This window comes from Oreochromis aureus, linkage group 19 (assembly GCF_013358895.1).
Source record: "Oreochromis aureus strain Israel breed Guangdong linkage group 19, ZZ_aureus, whole genome shotgun sequence".
In the NCBI taxonomy this organism is placed as follows: Eukaryota; Metazoa; Chordata; class Actinopteri; order Cichliformes; family Cichlidae; genus Oreochromis; species Oreochromis aureus.
In genome coordinates, this window is record NC_052960.1 from 31,371,220 (window position 1) to 31,397,732 (window position 26,513).

Here is a 26,513-nt window from a genome sequence, read left to right on the forward strand (position 1 = left end):
CACGGACTCGTAGGCCGTCCAGTTGGTGTCCCTCATGTTACCGTCTCGTGTACAGCTGTATCAACCAGTTACTGGTGTTTTGGCTTTCTGGTGTTATCTCCAGTATCTTTTATGAGCTGTGCTCATGTACTGACTCATGTGCCTACTCACCTTGGTTCTAACATGTGTTGCGTATAACCTCTCTAACTGGATGTACTGGAATATCAGTTTTATCAGTCGTTTTACACGCCTCAGCAGTTTAAAATAGCATTAAACATTTTTTGTATTGCATCTCCTCTGCCCACAAACAAAACACGACAGATGGAACATGGTATCAATTAAGTCATTTTGAAGAAAATGTCATTGTTGAGTATTTCACCAAAATAAAATAAATGCACTGAGTTCTGAAGTTTTACACTGACAGGAGCAATGAATAACAAATACATATTAACACTGTAGCTAAAATGTGAGTTTGGATTTAATTTACTCAAAACAAACCACGTTCTGCTCTTGCATGTTTATAACACCAGTTCCTGCAGAGGTGTGCCCATCACCCGGTCTGTTACAGATTTGGCCGTTTTTCCACTGCTCGCTCACCAGTTTTATGGTATCATTTGATTGTTGGGGTTTCTATTATATGAAGCTTCTGGAGATGACTACTGGTTTGTAGTTGTGACATATGAATAAAATAGAAATACTTTGAATATCATTATTATGATATGTCAGTATTTTTCACGTTTTAACAAAACATACTTCTCTGTGTGATGTTGTGAGTATAAAGTGGCATCAACGTGAATTCCTCAAGTAAATTACAAAAACATAATTAAATGTATTAGTTGTAATTCACTACTGGGTTCTGGCACAAAGGATAAGTTGCCAGTTTAGACATTGTTATATGTATATCGCTATTATATACTGTTAAACTGTTCATTTCACATTCAGTGTGCAGGTAAAGTAATCAGACTACATTTAGCAGCTTCAGAAGTTGAGGTGCTGTATTATTGATTACGATGGTTTGCAGGCAGACAGTAATCAATGGACCCTCCAACATTCACATCTTGGAAGTCCAATCATGAAAAACTGGAGCTGTCATCATTATTTCTCTTTCTGTGTTTCTGATTAACTCTCAGAACTTTATTAAAAGAAAACACACACACACACAGATAAACTTTGCTTATAAGGGAAGTTGTTTTGTCGTGATTTTTGCTGAAATGTTCATTTCAGAAAAAAAGGATAAAGCACATTTAGAGTAGTGCAATTTTGCCTGTTAGCAAACAGCCTCCCAATTATCTTCCCTTTGATTGCTTGCCTCCATCAAGGTGAGCGATTAGACCACCGCTCCTGTGAAGCTCTGGAAGCCGTCCTGAAATCGCTGCACTTTGATTTCATCAATCTGCAGGCAGCCCAACTGGAAGAAAATGTGAGTTTTATGAGCAAAACTTATTTTGCTCATCTTCATCTTCCAGTTGCAATACAGTTTCATATTCAGGCCTTCCCTTGTATCAGATTAGAGGCTATTTTTTTCCTTCCAAAGAAACTTCATAACATTCCTGTCAAATTTGGGGCCTTGCTTTCTTTATTTTTTTTCCCTCTGCTTTTTTTTCTATTCCAGGGAGCATCGTCCTTGTTGGATATGATTTTGTACTATGAATCTACAACACATCTTGACATTTCTGACAACAGCAGTATGGGAACATCGAGTTGGAGGGCCCTCGCTCATTTGATAAAGCAGGTTGGCTGACGCAGTGGAATAGCAATCATTTCATGTAGGCTATCTCCCAGGGATAATGTACATCCTGCAAAGTGAGTTTGTGGCACATTACCGGGACTGAAGATGCAGGGCAGAGCAAACCGGGTGAGAAGTTCTCCTGCTATGAACATCAACACATCAACACATGCAAACGCTGGATTATCACAACTAGCATTAGCAGGCATAGCTCGTTAGCTCTGAGGGTAAAGTGGCTGATAGATTAATATCATCAGGGAGGAATAGAATGAGGGGAAAACTGTGAGAAATTTGACTTTGAGTTCACGTAAAGACCAAATGACTGTCAAAGCTTCTTTAGTGCTGCTGCATATAACCCACAGCTTGGTAAGAGCTCTGGCACATGTTGTGGCAATAACAGTGAATCTCACTGACTATGGTAAATGTCACTACAGTATTAATATTTATAGTTTTGTGAAGTGTTAGCAAAAAATGCTCATAGATGACAATTCAAATGAAATGAAGGCAAAAAACTGAAAATAGGACGAGCCACTGGAAGGAACAGTTCAATTCAATTTTATTTACACAGCGCCAAATCACAACAACAGTCGCCTCAAGGTGCTTTATATTGTACAGTAGATCGCACAATAATAGGTACAGAGAAAAACCCAACAATCATATGACCCCCTATGATCAAGCACTTTGGCGACAGTGGGAAGGAAAAACTCCCTTTTAACAGGAAGAAACCTCCAGCAGAACCAGGCTCAGGGAGGGGCGGGGCCATCTGCTGTGATTGGTTGGGGTGAGAGAAGGAAGACAGGACAAAGACATGCTGTGGAAGGGTTAAGATATCTCTGCATTGGCTTTGTTTTTTATAGTGTTTGATTCAATTTGCTGCAATTATGACTTAATAATTATTTATAGTTTCACTTTTAGTTTTAATATCAGGGCTTTCATCTCAGGGTCTGTGTGGGGACCAGCCTTGGTCCACGCTTTGTGAAGCCCTCCAATGGTTTGAATTAACATTTATTGTTGCTTGTTCACTTTTCCTTCCAATCAACTTTCCATTAGCAGTCTTCCAAACAGCACTCAGTCAGCAGCTTTTCAGCAATGGCCTTTGGTGGTTTAGCTTCCTTACAGAGGGTGTCAACTATCATCTAGTGACAGGTCAGCAGGCTTCCCCATGATTGCAGTTGGGTTTACTGAACTAGACAACGTATTTGGGAATACTTTACTCAAACTAGAAATGAAATTTCCTGATAATTTGAGATTTTCATGAACTATAAATCATAATCACCAAAATGTAAAAAGGAAAAAATCATTTTCTGTGTAATGAAAATATTTAGTTTTTTGAATAACTTACAAAAAAATGTAACCTTTTCTCATTTTTGAGATCCACTACTTTGATAACCTTGGCCGAGACACCCATATCTGCCCCAACAGCTCTCCATATCATCCAGCAGCATGGACCTAACCTCCCTGTCACTCAGGGTTGTTCTTTCTCCGGGGTTTTTTCCCAGTGTTTGATGTCAGGGAGGACAGACAGGTCAGTCCACTGTTCGAATGCAAGTCCTTAGAAGCACCTTCTCCACTTGTCTTTCCACAGGTCTGAGTGTTTGACAGCAGCTGGTGAAGCTCTTTCTTTCAATATTCATCCTCCCCTTCTCTCCTTTTCTACTCTTGGTCAGATCAGACATTCTGACGAGTCTTTTTTCTGCAGTTGTCTGTATTCACTCTGTCTGCACTGTGTGTGTGTTTCAGAGTGTGTGTCTCTACAGACTGGATGTCTGCAATGTGGCCTTGGTCGACTATCCTGTCCAGGCTCTGTCTAAAGCGCTGCGGACCAGCCGGCTCACAGTGCTACACCTTCAGCATGTTCAGCTCAGCGGGATGCCACTGTACACACTGGGTAAGACGTGTGCGTGTGCATCGCTCTGCACTCGCAGGCTATTGTGTTGCAACAATTTTTAAAAATTTCTTTTTGAAATAGTGTCTGTGTATATCGTGTTTGTATGTGCATGGATTTAAAAATGTGGGTTTTGTGCACGTTTATGTGTGTGCATGCGTGCGTGGGGGTTTGTGTCCTGGCTGCAGAGCCTTTATAGACATGTGCAGTGGTGTGTAAAGTGACAGGTAAGAGATTAGGCCTCTAATCCAGGTCCAGACCTGCAGGGAGGGTCACAGGTCAAAATCTGGTCCTGCTGGCCACAGAACACACACTCGTGCACGCACACACACTCAGTTTGGTGTCGTGTATTGTCAGATACATATTAGGATGTAATGTGATGTGAGCATGCTCACACTGCACACACAGCTATACGTGTTTACAACATACGAAGACCCACAAATGATTCAAACTTCAGCAGTTCTCTCTCTCCTTCACTGATTTTTGTGACCTCCCAACACTGTGGAAGGACAAGGAAAGGAGAGGCCCTAGGATGGTGACTAGGAAGGTTACAGGACTTTATGTTAGTGGTCTGTGCACAGGCACACACACACCTACAAACACACAATCGCTGGGTGAGTATATAGCACAGAAATACACTCACAAAAGGCTAACAGAACACCCAGGGTGGGTACACAGATGGACAGATATGTTGCATTGTAGCTGCTCACACACACACACACACACACACACACACACACACTGTTACAAAAAAGGAACAGTTTGATTAAATAATAAGTGCAACGTGAGTAGTTATTAATAGCCTTAAGGAGGCAAACCAGACAGTGATGTAGCAGTAAATTTATCACAGCGCCCAAAGTGCTCTATGGAAAACTAATTTTCTTGCTTTAAAGCCGCTTTAATTATAATCCCACAACAATCACAGGACGATGTGGTTCTTTGAATCCTAGTACATGAACTCGTGTAATAATAAATCCGTCTCTGTGTCCGACTGGGACACAAATATCAAAAACGGTGAACGCAGCATCCGATCTCCTCTCAGCTGGGAGCAGGCAAAGACCCAAATGGACACAGTGTGCCGCCCACATCCCAACTTGTTCCTCCAACATTTACAGCTCCTTCCTGGATTTCTTTGATATTTTCGGAGCTGCTAAAGATTCTGCTCCTCCCATGCTCATCCTCACCCCACTCCTACCTCTGCTATTACCGAGGCCCACCAGCGCCCTCCTCCTCCTTCCCTCCCAGCAGGGGGTCCCAGCTGAGGATCATTGCCTTCGATTCGAGGGGCTTGTGATTGCAGGATTGGGTGCTTGCAGTGGAGTCGACCGGATCAATCCCACTGATACCACCATTTGGTTCCTACTGTGCCTGATGACAATGTTGGCATTCCACATGCAGCCCAACAGGCTTGATCAAATCTGCAGCATCGATCTGGATGGAAGGGCAGCGAGGACCTAGACAACACGGACACATGTACAGTACACATGACACAAATACACAGGGAACGCCCACAGCGCACACATAAATACAGAATATGTCTACAAAAACAGCGTCTCAGCTGTGATAAAGAAGTGAAAAGACTGGTAACGATGGTGTGCACAGTGATATTTGGAGGAGAGGGTCGTGGAGCTTCGCTGGTGCTTTGTTAGGTCTCCTGTGCTGAAAACTCAACTCTGGTGTTAACAATGGCTTCAAGGAGAAACATTTCTTTGGTGTAATTACTGAAAGAGATTTTCAGTAATTACACTTTGTACTGTGCTCCTGTTTTCACGTTCACGTTCAATCAGTCCTACCCAGCTGGCCTGTGTTGGCACTCAGACGACAGACTAGTGTAGTGGCACAAAGATAATAACATTAGTACAGCTGGCCTGTGTCAGAGCTAAGATTTCCTAGATTTGAGATGTATTTGGGCCATGAACCCTCCCACTGTGAGCAACAAGCAGGAGTTTTTGATAGTGGTGTGCGATCCTGCATATTTTGGTATCGATCCGATACCAAGTAAATATGAGCCAGTATCGCTGATACTGATATCGATACCGATACTTTTCAATAAATAAGGTGGGTGCTCATTAAATTGCTAAATCTCAATTAACTGTCATGACCTTAAGTGTTTTTGTGATGTTTCCTTTTTTATTATTAAATAGTTAAAACCCAGGACATAATTATGACAAAGTTTATAATTAAATAGAAAATGCTTTATTATCATTTCTTTAGAAAAATCTTAAATAAAAAGTGCACGCAAACCAGGAAACAAATTAAAACAAACAAGTACTGGTGAGAAACTATAATACTAAAATTACAATTAAAATCCTCAACAACAAAAACAACAACTGGTGAAAATATAAATAATATGTAAACAACCCCCAAAGCGTCTAAGTCACGTCACGTGACGGTGCAGCATCTAAACACAAGGGGAGGAGCAGCAAAGTGTGCCTGCGCTGACACGGGAACGGCGAGTCCGGCCACCTCGCTGTTTGTCTTTGCTGAAACCACAGCATTGCAAACAAGAGCAGAACTTAAAGTAAAGAATCGGCCAGGCTAGTATCGATCCGATACCGATGCTGACTTGGTATCGATGCAATCGATATTTGGATCGATCCGCCCACCACTGTTTTTAGATTCCACCCTCACCAACAGAGTAATCGGGGAGGATGGACAGCTCTGCTAACAAGGACACGATCTTCCCTTCACATCAGTAAACAATGCACAAATGTGTCATCATTAACAATCTTTTTTACACTCTCACATAATTTCTTCAGGGATTATTAAAGTGATTGTGAAGTCTGTCATTGTGTCCTAACCCTAGCCCCGAAGAAAAAGGTTGTATTTTTAGAAAATATCAAATCAGTTGATGTTTGTCAGTTAGAATGATTCGTTTTTTAGTTTGCTGATTACCCAGACTTCAGACAAAATGATTTAAAAATATATACATATATATGTGTTTGTGTAGCATAGGCTCAAGGTTACGCTAATTGCTGAGGACTTAGTGTTCAGCGTATTAACCTGCAAGAATAACTGATGTAATGTAAAGCCATGAACATCTGTGCATTTACAGCTTAGTTGTCCTATCATAACCTGTCCATTGCAGTTGGTGCCCTGAAGACAAACCGGGCGCTGCGAGAGCTACACCTTGCTAATAACCTGTTGAACAGCTACCAGGATGCCCTTCATCTGAGAGACCTACTACGGTTCAACAGTACTCTGCAGACACTGGAGCTCAGCAACAATGCTGTAGCAGATGCTGGTAAGATGTTCATACATAAATCATAGAACTACATGTATTCATAGTTCACAGTCTAGTATGTAGATGTGTGGGGAGATGAGCCCTGAGTCATACAGTCATAAAACAGGTGAAGCTAAACGAGGATGAGTCCATGGCTGAACCCTTACTGCTCACACATTTTAGGTAGATGAAGTTTGCAAACATGCACAGACCAACTTTATTATTATTTCACTAATACAGACATGCAAATGTTCACATAGCAGCTTACATCAGAGTCACTACAACCAACACTCCCACTATACATCTGGAAGTGCCATTTAACTCCAGCACAGACAACAATGAAAGTTTGTCTGTGCCGCCTGCTAATAAACATATTTTACTGTTTGTTTTCCAAGGTTTGGAGGAGCTGTGCGACGGTCTGAGGTGGCAGAAAGGAGGTCTCAAGGTCTTACTGCTGAGGAATAACCAGATTACTGTAAAAGGCATGGACTATCTGGCTAAAACTCTGGTGAGGAACAAAGTGTTGGTTCTTTGTTTGGAACAAAATCCAATAATGTGAAGAGTCAGCCAAAGTGTTGAATTAATACAGTGTCCAGTCATTTTGAGCCATGTAAAGACATTAAGGACGACAGTGTTAGTGACAGTTAGCATTAGGATTGCTAACTGTGGCTAGCAGAAAAAACACGACTCTCAGAGCGTGTTTAGGACCACTGAAGCTGTGGAGACATTTATGTGCCATCAAACCAACTGCATCTGAAGCAAAGTGAAACAGAAGAAACAGGTATGAACCAAATGCAGTGTACGCCTGTGTGGTACACCAGCATGGATAACAGGTATGATGAAAGAAGGCCAACATGTATGTATGCTGCTCCCTTAGGCTACGTCCACACGAGCCCGGATAGATTTGAAAATGACGTTTTTGTCTGAAAACGGCGTCCACACTATCGTTTTCAGTCATTTTCACAGAGTTCTGCGTCCACATTGAAACGGCCGAAAATGCTTACGTTCCAGTCCTGCGCATGTGTGAAAGCAAGACGATTCGACCTGCCTCATTTCTGTCTGCCACTTATTTACATTCTGGCTCTTTGAAACGTTGCGGCAACAGGTCGAGGAAAAGCACCAAGTTTTTTAAATGGACTAACAATGAGGTGGAGTTGTTGCTGCGAGTAACACAAAAGTACAAAGTTGCAAAAGCGAGTGAGAATTAAAGAATTTAAAGAAAAAAAGCTGTCTGGAGCACGTACAGACTGATATTAATCTTTAATAGGGCTGTCAAACAAACAACTGCTGTGTAATGCCCTCCGCTATCTTAGTTTAATTGGTCACATGACTGCATCACATGACTGAAATGCATCATTGTTTTCAAAAGGTCTGTTTTCGCTGTCCACACTGTGACGCGAAAGCACCGTTTTCAAATGCATGCGTTTTCGAGAGCGTTTCCAAAACGCTGCGTTTTCAAAACGCTGTGTTTTCCTTGAGCGAAAACGCCGTCTCAGTGTGGACGGGAGGCCAAAACGGAGAGAAAACAATGCATTTTCGAAAAAAAAATGCATTAGTGTGGACGTAGCCTTAGCCCAGATAAATTTGAAAACGGCATTTTCAGTTGTTTTCACAGAGTTGTGCGTCCACATTGAAACGGCCCAAACGCTTACGTTCCAGTCCTGCGCGTGCGCAAAAGCGAGTGAGAGTTAAAGAATTTGAAGAAAAGCTGTCTGCAGCATGTACAGACTGATATTAATCCTTTTTAGGGCTGTCAAAATTGAGAGCAATCAAAACAACTGCTGTATAATGCACTCCGCTTTCTTTGTTTAACTGGTCACATGACTGCATCACATGACTAAAATGCGTCATTGTTTTAGAAAGTCTGCGTTTTCGAGCGTCCACACTGCGACGGGACAGCTCTGTTTTCAAATGCATGCGTTTTCGAGAGCGTTTCCAAAACGCTGCGTTTTTCCTTGAGGAAAACGCCGTCTCAGTGTGGACGGGAGGCCAAAATGGAGAAAACGATGTGTTGTAGCCTTACTCACAGGGGTCACCACAGAGTTGTGCGTCCAATCCCAGAGTTGTGAAGCACAACTCAATGTAAAACAGTCACAGCATGTGAATAAACCACACCCAGGCCAAATCCTACATGTGTGGCTGGATGTCAAGAGTCTGCAAGTCATAGCTTCTTCTAGGTCGACACACCCTGAGTTAATGTGTAAAATACTACATTAAAGAAGGCTTAGCAGCAGAGATTCAGACTAATCAGGAAAATGTTTGCTGAGTTGAGTCATTTTTACAGGCTTTTATTTTGGCAACAAAATATTTATGGCACTTCCACGTTGGCTTAACTTTTTAGACCTGATGCTGTGTCCATCTTCATATACAGTCTATGCATAAGTGATGTGTTTCGTGTCAGCTGCCTGCCTCTGAGCGTCTGCACACACACCTATGATGTACTGTTACTACATGTCTGCAGCATTTTATCTAGAAAAGCTTCATTTACATTACACATCTATCATTTGGGTCCATGTTTGTCATGTGATGTCTCATCATTGCAGTGTTTCTTTTAAAATGTAACTGTGAACACTGAATAGTTCAGCATGTTTCAAAGACACCAGCACGACATGCTGTCCAATCACGTGTGAAGGCAAAAATGTTTATTCTTGTCTCACATGGCTCGCTGCCTGGCTTCTGACTGTTCGATGCCATGAAGTGTACAAATGGAACTAATGGCTCACTTTTAGGCAGCTGGCTGCACCCAGACGACGACACAAACGTGCACACCACCGACTGTTACTCAGAGCAGGTCAGCGTCAGGTTAAGGTGTTAGGGGTCAACATTCACGCAGGTTTGCAGCTGCAGATTTATCATATCAGGTTTTTACCTTATTTTTATTTTTAAGTTGTGATGATAAAATGACACCAGTCATACTGTCAGCAGAGGTCTGACAGCGTGCCTAATATGAATGTTGATCTCAAACCTGCGCTCACTGCCAGATTTTGTAGTCATGCAGAGCATCTTTTATGTTCTTTGGATCCTGCTTTTATGCACATTTCCAAGACTGAGAATATCACTTTGGTGCTGGAGATTAGACGATCCAACGTGGTTGTTAAGATTCGAGGGCGTTAATAATGAGTTCATTTTATGGGTTATATTTTTTAAAAAACATCTTTTATGTTACTGACACTAGGCTTGTTTAGCATGTGGCTGAAATACAGTGAAACCTGTTAGTATCTGTCTGACGAGCACAGCTAAACCAAGAGCCAGGACGGTGTTCTCTTGGAGAGCGGTCAGCAAACACTCGACCCGAGCTTCATTTCCAGCTGATACTTTGTGCTTCCCTCTGTGTGGAGTTGTGGAACATGAGCCTGGAGAGATGAGTCCAACCTCCCAGCATCGTTGTACAGTCCTAATAACATGCATTCCTCCTGTGTGATTGGCAGCATAAACTGTACCTTCCTGTCATGTGAGTGGCGATTGTAAAAGTCAAAAGGCTGGAAATTAAAGGCCTCTCTCTCTGTCTCAGCACACACACACACACACACACACACACACACACACACACACACACACACACACACACACACACACACACACACTTCCCCAAAAGAAGGAACAGTTTGATTAAATAATAGATGTGTGCTAAGAAGGGCTGCTCATGCAGCCTGCCAGTCACAGGGATAAGTAGGTGTCCTTGCAGGCCGTAATGATGATAATTAGAGCCATAGCTGGTTGTGTCGAATATGATGATGAAGAGAGCTGTTATTAACCTTTCCGCTTGGTGTATCTGCGTTTTCTCTCTGTCCTCCTGGCTGGTTTAGTCCTTTGGAGGCCTGAGAGAGCGGGGACATACAAAACCTGCTCAACGTCAAATCAGACGGCGTGTTTAATGACAGAAACTCTAAGCAGGGCTTTTCCGAGGTGGACGTGTCACCGAGCGCCAGCTTTGCCTGTTTCTGCTGCTTTTTTGTTTGAAGCCAGCACGGCATGTGTGAAAGCATACTGTGTTTTTGGTGGTTTCACACTCCTGCACCCCCCTCAGACTTCTCACTCCAACCCTCCCGTGGTTTACGTTTGACAGGTTTCAACCATGCTTGACTCTCACACACTCTCAACCATGCAGTTGCCTCTTTAATTGTCTGCTATTATCCCTCGTGCATATCCATTCAGGGAGGCTCTCCCTCCCTCTCCTCCTCCCCTCTTCACCGGAGAAGCTTCTCGCCACGCGTCGGATGCGGCGCTGCCTCCGTGTGCCGTGACTCAGTGAGGGAAAGGAAAAAAAGGTGGGGTGTTGGGGGTTCTCGAGTGTGTTTGTTGTCACTGCGGTGCAAATTAACATAGAGGAAGACGCTCTCGGGGTCTGTCAGTCACTTTCCCAGCTTCATTTCCACCCCCGCGCTCCCTCTTTCTTCAGAGCAGTGACCAGAGGAGTTTAACAAGGGTGGTGAGGCGAGGGGGCAACCGAGGAGTGGGTGGCGCGTTCCTCTCCAAGCTGCTGGGCAACACGGGCCCCTTGTGCCCTCGACACCCCCACTTTTCTGCACCAGCTAATCAACCTTCAACGCTAATGTGGCTCTGGAGAGTAAAAACAGAAGTTCTGAAGATTAACACGAGAGGAAACATTTTGAAAAGGAAGAATAATCACTGTATAATCACAATGATAATTAAAACTTCTCACACTCACTTGCACAAAGTAGCACACAGTGATTAACTGATGGGTTAACGAAGTCGTCTTGAACCTGTGTTGCAGCCGGTGCTGAAGGTCCTGCAGGTCCTGGATTTGGGTGAGAATCTGTTGGGGAACGAGGGGATCCAGATCATCAGGGAACCTCTCATGGTCAACAGCTCAGTGCTGCAGCTTGGCCTGGCCCAAGCCAGCATCACCTGTGAAGGTACGATAGACACACCACGTTAGTCTTTATTCTGCATTTGTAATACAGCCTGCGTCACGTTGGGTTACTGCACGCAGCATCAGTCAGAATTAGCTTCTTTGCACAGTAACATTAGCCTTAGGGTTGGTCCAGATTTGGTGCTGCTGTCTTATTCTTTTTTCCATCATCTGGGCCTGATATCATCTTACTAACAAGAGATATTAACAATATTTTAACCAGTGAAAAACACGTCTAAGCTCTGCTAGGAAAAACTGAAAAATCAAACAGTTACTTTCGCACCTCAGTCTAAATCCAGAAGCTTGTTTCTGCTCACAAAACACGTTATGACCCACTTTGAGCATCAGTGTAACAGGATATAGTACATAATAGTTTCAGTGATGCAGAGTAAAGGAAACCTTGGCCTCTTGGTTGTTGCTGTGTGATGCTCAGGCATTAGAGCAGATCATCCAATAATCAGAGGGTTGGTGGTTGGATCCCTGCCTTGCTGTGCGGTGCATCCATCAGACGGAGAATGAACATGAGTGAAACTTGGATTGAAAGCACTCAGGTGTAGAAAAAAGGCTTGTGTGAGTGGGTGAATGAGCCATGTTGTATAAAGTGCTTTGAGTAGAAAAGCACTATATAAGAATCAGTCCATGTACCATGTAATTACATCAGGATTTAGGAGCAGGAGCAGGTCAAACCTGAAAGCTATGGTTAGGTAAAAGTAATATTTACCTACATTTTGATTCCAAAAAGTACAGTTAAACCCAGTAATGATTCTATCCATCCATTTGTTTTAGCTGATCCAGTTCAGGGCCACAAGAGAAGGAGGGCCTGAGCCACGAGGCTGGGTACCCCCTGGACAGCTCACCAGTCTGTTACAGAGCTAATACAGAGACATAACCCACTACCATACTTCTGTGGACTGTGGGAAAAAGCCAGACTACACAGTGAGAAGCCACAGAGACAACAAACTCCTTTTATTTATGGAGGGAGGCCCTCGGCCTGTGAGGTCATAGTACTGACCCTAACACCAGCGTGCTCTGCTGATCTGATAAACTGGGATAAACAGATTTCCTTTCCTGGATTCAACATTTTCCAAAATTTGCCCCGTTGCCATCAGCATCACTCGATGAAACATGGTGCTGGTTGCAAACTACCCCTAACAGCAAAGCATTAATTATTGTTCCAGTTCCATCAGATCCTGTATGAAAACATGCTCTGGTATCCAGAGCCATGATGTTTTTGGTTAGTTGTTGAATCTTCAAATTATTTTCCCATATGGATGAACCTTATGGCACTAGCTAAAGTTCATAGGCTAAGGGATTATTTTATCCCATGAGCCTTTAAAGGACCCACGTTTACTTTTTCAGGTATCCTCCAGTGAATGATCAGATTTACACTCATATATCCCGTCAGACTGATGCTGCTCTGACATCATGTCTTCCTCTCCTTCACCCCCAACCTTGTCCTGGTACTTGTTCTCTATATCAAAATATATCTAAAAACTGAACTGAAAATAAAATAAGATAAAATAATGTTATGTTTACAGAGGGACTATATTGGGTTTGCATGTTGTATCTTCCTGATATCCCTGTTTTTTGTGGTGGAGGTGCCGTGGCGCTTGCTGAGTTCCTTGCTGAGAGTCGTCAGATTCAGAGGCTGGACCTCCGTCACAATGAGGTGAAAGTGGGAGGCCTGATGGCCCTGAGTCTGGCCTTGAAAATCAACCGTTCTCTTTGTAGTCTAGATGTGGACCACATACCCCAACAGGAGCAGGTAGGTGCAACTTGAACTGCATCTTCTCTGTGTGCGTGCTTGGTGTTAGGTACTGATCACTCATGTCTTTACATTTGTAAAATGATGGCAAAATATGATCTAAACTTTCAGACTGAACAGAATTGAACTTGAATTTAGTCTCGACAGCTTTGTACTGTTACAGTATGTATTCAGACATTTGGATGTTTGGTTGGTTTCAGTGTTTGTAACAGCCCAGAAAGATTTATCAAGTCCAACATCATCTTCTCAGTTTCACTCATGGTGAAGCCACCTCGCCCGTTTCAGAGGTTTGACTATACAGTACACAGATTTACCACATCAGGGTTAGGGTCCTCGCTGGGTTTATTTCCCCCTTGTCCTCTCTGCAAAACGTACAAAAATGAAAACCAGCAGGTTTTCTGGCATTTAATTGTTTATCTAGTAGCTAAGAACTTGACTCTAGTACAAATGGAAGTGTATGGTGTCAGTAGAAGAGCTGTAAAAGTCCAAAATCTATGCAACCCTTAACATTTTCTAAAACTGTCCAGTGGTCCAAATTGGAGTCTTGACCTGGCCAATTCAGGCCCCTGGGCCTCATGTTTGACACCCGTGATGTAAAGCCTGTAATGTAACCAGCATATATGCCTGTGTGACATGTAGCTCATCAGGTTATGGGGCAGGGTTTCAGTAGGGTGCAGTTCCCTGTGTCGTAGACTTGCCTCGTGTGAGGCAGTAAACAGGAACGCTGCTGTTCTCCTGTTAATCTAGAATTAAAGGCTCCATGTCTGTTTGTCCCACTCAGGCTGTGGTTACAGATTTGTCTCTCTGAGCCACAAGTCACTCATTTATGTCTCGGTTCATGTGTGACTTTTGTTTTCGGGTGGGTGTGGGTGTGCTCGCCGCTCTCTCCACCTTCCCTGGTTGCAGAGGCCTGAGGAAAACGATGCCATAACTTTAATACACGCCCCTGCTGGATTCACAAAATAATTACCCACACTTGCCATCTGTTTGTCATGATTTTATCTCTGCTAACTTATTTGCATATTAAAGCATTAATTAAAATCTCTGAGGAAAGGAACGCTTACTTTAAAATGAACTCTGAAGGCGATCCGTGCACGGCTTCCAGAGATGTTTTATTTTTGTTTGCATTGTTTGTTTGTTGTTTTGGCGGGGGAGCGGCTTGTTTGTTGTTTACACAGTTTAGTCTGATGTTTATGAACTGTGTCCTCTGGCTAAAGTCAACCGGCAGGATGTGCCAGATTCTGGAGAAGAGCCACGACGTTTCTGTGAATGTGTGTCATTAAATCTGGGATTTCTTCATCTTTTTTTCTCTCTTTCTTTGCACCACAAACCTGCACGCTGCCGGATCTATTTCCATGCTCCTCTAAGCTGCCGAGAGATGTGATTAGCATTTCCACCATCGCTCGGCGTTAGTGTGGCGGGACATTTTGGGGGAATTGTAATAAGGGAATTTTTAAGCTCTGTTCTGTGGCTTTTAGAGCCACACAGCTGGGATTTGTCTTGGCTTGGCATATCCAGGTGGGAGGAGTGACGATTGTATTAAAAAGCAAATCTTTCCATCAGAAAACAGCGGGCGGCCAGATCAAGTGTTCTCGCTCAGTCACATTCCCCGGGTCGCCGAGGAATATGTGAAAATTTCATTCTTCTAAAGCAAAATAAGTGTGGGCATGAGTGAGTGACAGAGGGGGCTGTGGCAGCGCCGTGTATTTGTCACAGTCACTGATATGGACTTTGTGTGTTCATACATGTGTCTCTTGCATGTGTGTGGTTTTATGGCGATGTGGGGGGTGATTGAAGATGCGCATATTTAAAAGGCGAGAGAGAGAGGGGGAGGAAATCTGGGTCCTCTTGTCTTTGTTTACAAGAGTCTGATTTTTCATGTCTGTTGCCACACTGCTCCATTTGATCAGTGGCCTGTTTACTGTTAATTATTAATTATTTACCCACTTGAAATATTCATGCACCCTGGCCCTGGTGGAAAGCAGCTTTTTTCCAAGGGGCAAGTTATCTCTGTAGCCACTACAAGGTGGAGCTGTTTATACACCCTTATCAGGAGACTGTGTAACCCAGCTAATGAACTAAACTTCCCTCCAGCTCTCCCTGAACGTGGGCTTGGACGAGGGGGCCTCGCAGCATGTTTACCTGTTTGATGCTTAAATATTTGGCTTTGGAGTTGGCCAACGTGTGCATCCCGTCAGCTGTTAACGCTGGAGATGTTGTGCGTCAGCAAGGTGTACCTGTTGTCTCACTGAGGCATAATTACAAGTGTGGTGTGTGTGCAGGACACTGCTTCCTGTGAGGGGACCTGCAGCACAGGCTAGCAGCACTGTGACCCAGCCAATCAGAGTGAACCTCTTCCTATATAAAGGTGGCTTTCGAACTGCATGGCCCTCATTTTCTCAGAGGTGAAAACTGTACTGATGTTTGAGCCTTGGAGCATCTCAGACAGTCATGTTTACTAAATCTGCTCATCAGTAGAATTATTCAGTAAAGTCTCTGTTGTTACCAGAAGCTTTCAGAGAGTCCGAGAATGACTTTAACATCTGCACATAAGAGACATCTCATGAACGCTGCTCCAGCGAAATAACCTGGAGGACCGAGACCACGGATCCTGTTGGACTTGGAGCTGAATCTGCAGTACAGTGTGCCCAGGAATCAAACAGCAGACCTCTGAAGCTGTTTGATGTGAAGGTGTTTCTGTTCAATCTGCTGCTGATATTTCAGTGTTGACAAAGAAAACCTGCAGCCTCATGTAACAAGAATCATCTGATCCAGTGTTACTCTGGTTTACATGAAAGTACACGACAGACTGCTGCATTAAGCTCAGCTGTACTTTGTGTTTGCATTAACTAGTTAGGAGGTGACGACTCTCACAGAGTCTCCTGTAGACCATCCAATCAACAAACATGGTATAAACTTGGCATCATTCTCATGTTTCACTAACACTACAGGTAATAAATGGAATAATAACACAAGTTTTATTTAAGTAAACCAAAGTGACGCTGTCAGTAAGATGTAACCTTCTAACCCTACATGTTCACTGTGTGTGATGTTTATGTAGCAGGTTTTCCACTGTAATGAATTTGAGTGGCCGTAACGAGGCCCCTCCCTGAGCCTGGGTCTCCCAGAGGATTCTTCCTGTTAAAAGGGAGTTTTTCCTTCCCAGTGTCACCACTGTGCTGGCTCACAGGGGGTTATCTGATTGTTTTACCTTCCAGTTTAAAGCATCTTGAGGCAAAATAAAACTGAACTAAACACAACGATCATGTCTGCGGTTGATAAATGACCGTGAAAAGATCAGCTCTGACTTCACCCAACAATGCTGACTGTTCACACCTCAGTTTAGTTTAGCGACTGCCTTTGGATCACTTTGCTGTGAATGTGAGAGCGACGAGAGTGACATCTGAGAAAAGATGCATGTGGCTGCTAGGATCTGTGGAGAGACTGCTGTGAGAAATGAACTGCACAGGGGGGCATCATTTGAAGGAGCGTGGATTCTTATTTGGAGAATAGCGTGAGACAAAAAGGTCTCTGGGTATGTGTTTGGGCCCCCTTCCTGTCACGGTCAGTCCCAGGAGGGTAGCTAGGTGACGGGACAGCCTGACCATGCATGTAGTCAGCACTCAGGTTTGAGCTCACATCATGATGACACTGCTGCTCTGGGGAATAAAGTGCGTAGGCAGACAACAGCAACCAGGCAGAACAAGCCTCCCAGCAATGCCTCACAGGGCAGCGAGGAATGGCTTAGAGTAGCTGGAGGGAGCAGGGTTCACTGCTCCCAGATCAGCCTGGTACCACGAGCACACCGAACATAACTGTGTGTGTCTTTATTATCCTCATTTTATCTCAGACCAACTGTCAAAACAACAAAGCACCAATATTATACGAATCTGTCAACACTTGTTTAAACCTCAAAATTATTTTGTTATTTTTCAGGCAACTGTGAGAAATAATCGAGCTTAAATGTAACGACTAAAACTCATTTTTCTGTCAATAACTGTCATTTGGCTAAAATAATGACCATAATGAACATTTATGGTTAACAACTACAATTATATAATTAGATAATAAATGTAATTTCCATTAAAGAGCACAGAAATAAATAAATATTTTCATAATATTGTTGGTAAAAACCAATATTGTTCATTTAGGGCTGCTGTGCCACAACACTGGATTTGTTCAGCACTTATATATGTGTGAATTAATGTTTGGTCATTAGCAGGTAATCATATTGGTAATGTTAGTATATGTGAATACCGGTTGATATCAGTTTCATTTCAGCGTGTTTAAACTCTGGTTTTGTCCTCACTAACATGCAGCACTACTTGTGCAGTCGACATTTCTCTCATGATACCTCTGAAAGGGACAAAGCTGGATGAGTCTCTCCAGCAGACGAGGGGGGGGGCTGGAGTTGCTGAGGGGTAGGGGGGCAATCCCCAGTCTCTCTGCAAACACAACAACAACTGCAACAACACACTCCTTGCTGCACTCATGATGTATTTTCAGGCAAAAACAGGCATATTTGCCAGCTGTGTAATTTACTGCGGCTCTCATTTGCATATTAAAGCCTTAATTAGCCCCTCTGAGCGTGTGTTTGTGCGTGTGTGTGTGGCTGTGGTTGGGGGTGCAGTATAATCACTTAGATGTGTAGTTAGAGGGGGTGTACACCATTTTGAATCGGCCTGGATCGGGGCCAGAGGGGAGAGGAGCGACTTCCTGTCCCGGACCGGCAGGGTGTGACGAGAGAGGAAGGTGAAGCTCTCTGATGAATAAGACTCGTCCTTTTTAATCACCTCCAAACCACAAGGTGTGACCTGTGACATCACACAAAGAGGGGATATCTTTTTACTTTCTCACAGAGTGGAGATTGGGTACATGTTCACATTTATACAGTCCCATCTCTCGCTATAGATATACCTATAAATAATATATGACACACCATGGGAGAGAGAGCCAGAGTTTAATAATGCTAATGATTAAATACAGTAGTGGAATGAAGAGATACGATTGAAGAAGTAGCACTTGGTGCATCATGGGAACCCCGAGCAGCTTGAATCTATCCTAGCATAACTTAGGGTTTGGTCAAGGTCACCTGACCCAGCTCTAACTACATGCTTTATTTAAGAGTCCAGCTTTAAGCTAAATCTTAGAGGCAGAGAGTGTCTGTCTTCTAAACCCAAACTGGGAGCAATAACAGAGTTTTCACACCAGAGGGGCCCAAAGGCTCCACCTCCCATTCAGGGAGCTTTTAGACCAACCAGATAATAATGAAGTGCAGTGGTCCAGCCTAGAAGTAATAAATGCATGAAATAGCTTTTAAGCCTCACTTTGAGACAGGATGTTTCCAATTTTAGGGATACTGTGCAAATGAATCCTATGTGAAAGCTTCACTCTCCTCTGTCATCACAGCCGAAGGACATCGGAAATGACTCCAAAGGCCAAAGTAACGCCATCTAGAGTTCATATTTGGGTAGACACAGTCTTTCTACAGTTTGTAAGACCAAGAGTAATTTGAATTTTGAAGTAGTAACCAGAGTTGATCCAGATCTTTCACACCTGCCTGTAGTTTAACTAATCGATTTGTATATCAATGAATTGCTCGTAACATTGCCTAAGAGATGCGCGTATAATGTAAACTGTATTGGTCCCAGCACAAAGCCATGTTGAACTCCATGACCTTTGTGTGTGAGGATCACTGCAGTGCAGTTACTTTGATAACAGCAGCGTGTTCTGATCCATGTAGTGAAATATTATGGTCAACAGTACCAAATGCTGCACTGAGTCTAACAGCAGCTGCACAAAACTATTCAAGCAAACCATTTTTCAAATGATCAGTTATTCTTTAACATCTACTCTTTCAAGAAGTGTGAAATAAAGGGAGTTTAGATATGGATCTATAATTGGGGTTTATAAGTAGTGGTTTAATTACCACCACCTTAAAGAGCTGTGCTGTGTAGCTGTTAATAGAGACAGATTAATCCTATTCAAAATGAATATGTTGGAGGTTTGCTGCATTTCTTCCCATATGTTCAAGCTAACCAAAATGTGTCATACAGTGTTCAGTCTGGAGGTGGGGACAAAACTAGAAGTATAGCCAGTCCCTTATTCTCTGAGTAGTACACACATGTGTGCAAAGTAAAGAGTCTAAAGTAGCTTCTACTGCATAACAAGCAGTTACAGCACTCGTGCTCTGCAGCATCCCAAATATAAAGCACGCCTGGCTGCAGGAGCTGCTTAGGTTTACATTCACCTGGTAGTTTGGTGGTCATGACATTAAGTCAGATCATTTTTGGTTTTCTCTCATTCCAGCCGTATCCCAAAACATTCAGTTCATTTTTTATGTCTGCATTACAAACAAACACAGCAAGGCTGTTTTTTCTGATTATGTGCTGATGTATCTTTATACCATCAGCAGACTGATGTCACAGGGCCACAGAGTTTCTATTGTTACGGTGCGATCACACAGTTTTACAGAATGTGTGCCAACACCATGTAGCACAACTGTATGTCAGTAAAAGTGCAGTTAGTGCTGTTAGACATGAGACCAACAGCTTTAATATAATTACTGGCCTCACAGGGAATAGAAAGGTGGGATTAATCCTTCCAGCAAGTTCTCTTATCCAAACTTTAGTCGCTTTCACAGCTTTTGTTGACACACCAGTCATGCAATTCTACATTTGGGAAGAACCACGGGGTGGTTTTATACGGAGGAGGCTTTTCTCAGTGGTCATAGCCCAGTAGGTCTACATTCCCCATTCAGACATGCAAGATGCTCGCTCAAACAACTTGGCATAATGACCAAAACATTGGAAGTTCTGCAATTGATATGTATGCATATGTATATAAACTCTGCATAAGTGGGGGTATCGGATCGGATCGCCTTTCAACGGGCATGTCCTGAGGCGCCACGCTCAAACAGTCACCCATCAGCAGCTGGCAGCCTCTCATCTGACTACCATGAAGCCCCATGCGTGTCTATCTCTCTAGCTCCCTTCATCCACAAGCCACATCCTTTTCACTTTTGGATGGTGGGCTGACTGCAGAAATTGCCCCTGTCCACCATGCGCGCTGAATATTTAACTATGAATACGAAATATCCTGGCAAGACTTCAACCACCTTCAAAAGTGAGAGGCCCTCTAACTCTCACAGCATACACACACTGTCCCAAAATCCCCTCCTTTTCCCTCTCATGAATCGATCATCCCGTGCCTGTATGGAGGGGATGTCGGGAGAGGAAGTGGTGAATGATCTTCTCCGGTTGGGCACCAAAGTCAGTGACTGAAGGCGAAATTCCAGACGCTGAGCTATGTGGATGATAAGGTGAGACTCCTCCGACACAGCGCGAGGCTCCGGTGGAAAGAGGAGACTGACAGCGTGAGGGAAAACATAATGGCTGAGGAGTTCTGCTTTGGCTGTTTGCCGCCTTTTGCTTTCCTTTCCCTTCCAGACGTCATCCCTACCAGACACGTTTCCCTTGTCCTTCACCTTAGTCCGTGCTGCGGATCGAGCCCGACCTGCGCTGATCTTCGTTTATCGCGTTCTCCCCAAAGCAATCAGCAGGGACCAGTGTTGTTGTTCAGATTTGAGCTGGTTAGCATTTGCCCACAACTGCTCTGCTTGATGTGGAAGTGAACAGAGGCCCTGAATGAAGTTTGACTGCTTTGTGGCGTATTGTATGGTCAGCAGTCATTATCTGTAGAGAGCAAGAGGTCAAACTGTTTGAAGAGCTGATGCTGAGGAAGAGGAGAGGCAAATGTGACCAAGTGTGTAAACTCTCATGTTCCAAAGTGAAATGAGAGCTGCTACTTCAAAATTTATCTGGCAGTTTGATCCATGAATAAGTTAACAGGGGGGTGACGGGGATCTGGCTCCCTGACACTTTATATTACAACATATTTCTCATAGTTACGCATTTGTAAGGCAGAGGGCCTGAAATAAAGCTGGGTTATACTGTCCGATTACCTCCACCCTAGCGCTAACCCTGATTTATTATTGTAATACCACATAAGCACTGAAACAGGAGGAGAAGAAGTCCAAACTATAAGCCAAGTTTTCAGACGGCTCCAGCAGCCCCTCCGTGTGCGTCTCTGAGCGACTGTACTGGAATATCATTAACACAGCGGGAAACAGACCGTACAGCTGCGGCGGCCGAAGAACCACAAAAACTGTGTCGCACGACGCGCAGCTCTAACGAAGTGGCGAACATGATGATTATATCTGCATTAATCACTGTTCTAGTCATGATGACCACTCAGCGCGAGCTACAGTAACACATTCATGTGCTTTTTCTATTACACACTCACCCAGCACTGTTTTGGGTTCAGTGATGTCTGCAGTCAGTAAACCTGTCTGTGACTGGTCGTTTGCTCCCAGCACCTCTCATGGCTCCAAACCTTGGGCTCTCCAGTTGATGAACATTTCGTGAGTAAAGCTTACTGTGTGGTACAGGTGACCATTTAGGCAGTTACCAAGTTATAAGGCTTGTAGTTACTGGCATCAGCAGCTGTGGGAGGCTGCTGCAAGACAATTACCAGTAACTGGCAGCCCACGGTTGTGTCCACTATTATTTTCCACTCCAAAAATAACCATAACTACTGCTAGCAACACTCACCTGTCAACATGTGGCCTGGTGCTGAAGACACACCAAGACAGACCTGACTGTGCACTTACTGACACAGAGGCGTGTGAACAACAGACTGGATTCAGATCAAACACACTGACACTAAACACTTGAGCAAATCTCAAATGTATGCGCAAGTTTTATCATTCAGATTGTAACAGTCATAAATGCTGTGATTACAGCCAGTAATGTGGCCTCATAAACAAAGTCAGCCTCCATGACTACACTGAAACTTGCCAACCAGAGGCCTGTTTGCCAGTTTGGTGTCACTGCTTGTGCTAGCACCCTGTCCACACTCCACCCCAGCCCCCAGCCTTGCCTCCACCCAAGTCTGGTCCAGACACCATGGAGGGTAGGTAATTGGATTTGTTGTCACCTCCACTGGCTGGCAGGTCTGGTCTGTCTGCTCAGCTTAGTGATGAAGACATCAGTGTGACAGGGACCCTGAGAGAGGATCAGCTGGTGTCCTGGAGACCACTAATAGTGCTGTGGTCATGCCACGGCCATGACGCTGGGTGCAAGTGCCCACTCCACAGCTTGTGTGTGTGTGTGTGTGTGTGTGTGTGTGTGTGTGTGTGTGTGTGTGTGTGTGTGTGTGTGTGTGTGTGTGTGTGTGTGTTTGAAGGGAGGTTACATGGTGAATAAAGATAAGGCAGCCTTATTAAAGCAGCCCCTCTCTCAGTGGGAGAGGTCAGAGAAACCCTCAAACACACTTCTGTGGTTGTGGGCGATGCTGGCACCAGACACCACAGTCCTGGCATTCCCTGTGATGCTACACATCTTATTAAAGCTCTGAGAAGAGGCTAGCCAAAGTCAGGGTTTGTACTTTAGGCTTCATTGCAGTTGTCCCCTAGTTCACCTTATCGGGGGTCCATGAGTTCAGCGTCCAGAGAAAATAGTTTACTGAACACTTCACCAGTTTACTTGAATGCAAAGCAAAGCTCCTTACAGACGCTTGTACCTTTGAGACTATTAAGGCTTGGAAACAGTTTCCTGTTGTAAAGATATGTTTGGCTGCCTCCACCTAGTTACAGTGGAAAAATAAGAACAACTGTAGCAGATTTGTTCAGATAAGGAACAGTGTGCACAGATGGACAAATGAAAGAAAAACTGAGTTCTTTCAAGAGTAAAACATGGCAATGAAACGTGTTGGGTTTGTGGAACTGGACACAGCCTCCCAGTGTTCGGGGTGCTGGTGTTTCTGCAGAGCAGCAGCATCATAGCAGCCCATGCTGTGTGCATGGTGGACATGTGGCTGACCCACAACCTGTGCACTCATTATATGACGGCAGTGGTGACTCAGTTCACTGATAATGTGACTGTAACAATGAAATAACTGCAACAGTTATATATCGCTACACTTTGAGTTATAATAATAATACTAATAATAATAATATATACATATATTTTGGGGGAATAAATACATTTATTTATTCTTTCCTGTTTTGAAACCATGATATAGTTTCAGGCTCTGATTTCATCTAAATGTGATCACACTCGGGTCTGTGGCAGAGAAACTGAACATTTAGCAGAATTGCCCAAAATCTCTTGTCTGATCATTTCTTAAAAACATTTTAATTTACAGTAATGGCCAGCACAGCAGTGGGGGATACATGTCATTATAGTAGATGTATTTCTGTGCTGTAACTACGTTCACTCTGCTTCAGCTTCATCAGTTACCCAAACCTTACACCCTCAGAGCTTTGTTGTTTTGGTAACAGTGTTAAATCCTCCGTGTGTACAAGTCTGGATGTAGCTCAAAAGAAAGTTTGAGATAAGGGATGATGGACTCGCTGGTATAACTGTCATACCCAGATAACACATGAGCTGAAACAATATTGAGGCAACATTTTCACAGACAGAAACTTTAAAACTGCTTCTTTAAACTCTCTTTGTCATCACAGTGAATCTGACTGTTCAAAGAAGTCCTGACATTAATTAATGCTTCAGTTTTAAATGATGAATTTGTCTTTATTAACAGATATTATTTAACAACAGCAGTAAACGTGATGGAGAGGAGTTTGACCTTCACGTGGCCTCTGACAGTAAAACTCGTCTTCATGCTGGTCCTGTTTGATACTGTTTCATCATATCTATCTAACAGACTCCAGTGTGTTCATATACACCGGTAACACAAACGTTTGTCACAAATATCTGATAAACCTTTTTCTTTTAGCTTAGGCCTGAATCAGGTGACCCTGAACTATCACTTAGTCACGCTGTCCCTCATTGGCTGGTGGGGGCTCCCACTGAGCATTAATCCTTCCCTCACGTCTTCTTCTCCATGTGCTTGTAAGCCACTACTGCTCATTAAACTCTGTCTTGTGTCCTAGCTCCCTGAGCTCTCTTCTCTTTCCCTCACCCTCCAATGGTCTTCCAGCAGATGGCCCCGCCCCTCCCTGATGGTGGCTTCTTCCTGTTAAAAGGGAGTTTTTCCTTCCCCTCAGCACCAATCATAGGGGACTGCCTAATTGTTGGGTTTTCTCTCTAATATTGTACCATTGTTACCCTACAGTATAAAGTGACAGTTGTTTTGATATGGCGCTATATAAATTGATATATATATATATATATATACCAATTATATATACATTTTCTCTGCTTATAAGAAGATCCAAACCTTTGGGAATGATCATAAAAGTTAAACACTGAGGTTAAGCAGGGTTAACGGATGAAACTGCAGAAGCATGGTACGCTTTAGAGGTGTTGATGAAGGTGCTTTGAACGTTGTGCAGCGTAAGATTTGTCCTTTCAGTCGTTATGATATCTGACCTTTTGTGCCATGTGTTCATTGTGAGCGACACGCTTCATGGAAAGCTTTATGACGATGGCGTCACCATATATCCATCTGTTACATTACAATGGGTTGAAATGCACATTTATTTATTTTTTTATCTTTTAAGTGTAGCTGCTTACAAAAACATAAATTATCGGCTGTGTGAAAAAGCCAAGAAGACAAACAGAGTGAAAACTGTAACGTCAGGACAGGAATAAAAGGATCTGAATGCCAGATGAGGAGTGAATGAGTGATGCTTGTGCCCTTAAGGACACAGTGAGTGCTGAGTGGTCTGTCATTATTTCTTATGTGCTGCATGTATTACTTTAGTCTCTACTATAAATTTAAATATGATTAATAGAAGACATTTTAGTAACTTTCATAAAGCTTGTGAAATGTGACTGCATCCATTTAATGTCAGTACTGCTTTATTAGATGCTCTGTGTCCAAACAAGCAGGTAAAAACTGCTGATGGCTGAAAATGATATATATGTAAATATGTCAATATTATAGTTATTACTAAATAATAGCGTTGTTGCTCTGTTACACTGGACTTTCATCTTTAGGTTACAGGAGAACAAGTGACTTAAAATAACTCCAGTTAATGAAGTTGGTCAGTGAGTGATGAAAGCTGGCTGTAGTGCATGACTGTGCTCATGTTTACTGGAATCTAAAAGCTACAAAAATATAAATATATATAAAGTTTTTGTCTCTCCCTGTTGTAACAAAAATAAGAAACTGTCTGCATGAGCCAACCCTGTCAGGAGGTTCCTATGATTGGACATATATTACACTCTGCAGTTACTGCAGCCTCTCTGAAACCTCAGGTTTTGTTTATTTGTCAAACTTGAACTTTTCAAATCATCAGACAAACGTTAATATCAGGTAAAGATAACCCAACTAAACACAAAATGAAATCATGATTTCATTTTTAGTTAACCTACAGGGACCTCTGTGAGAAAGTAATCACCATCCCAGGAGAGACCAAAATTACTCCGAGAGTTCGTCGATGGCTGTGGAGAGCAACATGTGAAGAACTGCAGGCGGCACTTACCTCAGTTAGGATGAATGTTCATGATTCAACAATAAGAAAGAGACTGAAGTTAAACTCATTGCTGACCAGATAAAACACAAAGAACACGTCTCACATGTGCTCAAATGTTTTGGAAGTTTTTAGTCTTCATAAAAAGAAACATCATACCAGTAAGCATGGTGGGAGTGTGACGGTTGTATATTTAATGAAACTATGAATTCTCCCCAATACCAGAAAACGATGGAGACGTTCATAACTTTTAGCTCCACCAGTGCCGACTCGGGTTAAATTAGGTCAACCTCCTAGCAGCTAAAGTGTGATGTTCAGTTTTTACTCCTATGTTATTTGTTTGCAGTTGGTTAGATCTGCTCAGTTACTCCAAAACAATAATCAGGATCTGGTCATAATGTCAGTTTTTGTTGTGTGACACCATTATACATTAAGAAGCACACATTTACTGGAAAATGTGTGTTGCAGAAACGTTTCTTGGGCTCCAAGTATAATTAATGAAAATTGTTATATAAAAAGTTAAATAAAATGTTAATGATCTCACAGGTTCACCTACAGAAGCTGTTTATTATTTTTATCTCCTTTAGACAGACACTGTCGAGGCTGTCTTTCTATGGTCTTAG

The 26,513-nt window shown here is 43.1% G+C and overlaps 1 protein-coding gene across 1 annotated transcript; it reads left to right on the forward strand.

Moving 5' to 3' along the window:
* The first annotated feature begins 1,810 nt into the window (after nucleotides 1–1,810).
* si:dkey-288a3.2 (protein phosphatase 1 regulatory subunit 37) lies at nucleotides 1,811–26,513 on the forward strand. Its single transcript, XM_039603144.1, has 7 exons — nucleotides 1,811–1,834; nucleotides 3,446–3,593; nucleotides 6,679–6,834; nucleotides 7,209–7,321; nucleotides 11,549–11,690; nucleotides 13,285–13,451; nucleotides 26,478–26,513. Exons 1-7 carry the CDS (start codon nucleotides 1,814–1,816, stop codon nucleotides 26,511–26,513), a joined length of 783 nt encoding a protein of 260 aa, XP_039459078.1. The 5' UTR covers nucleotides 1,811–1,813.

Coding starts and splice junctions, on each gene's coding strand:
- si:dkey-288a3.2 (XM_039603144.1), top strand. CDS start 1,814: ATGCAGGGCAGAGCAAACCGG. Junction 7,322..11,548: donor ACTATCTGGCTAAAACTCTG/GTGAGGAACAAA, acceptor CCTGTGTTGCAG/CCGGTGCTGAAGGTCCTGCA. Junction 13,452..26,477: donor ACATACCCCAACAGGAGCAG/GTAGGTGCAACT, acceptor TATCTCCTTTAG/ACAGACACTGTCGAGGCTGT.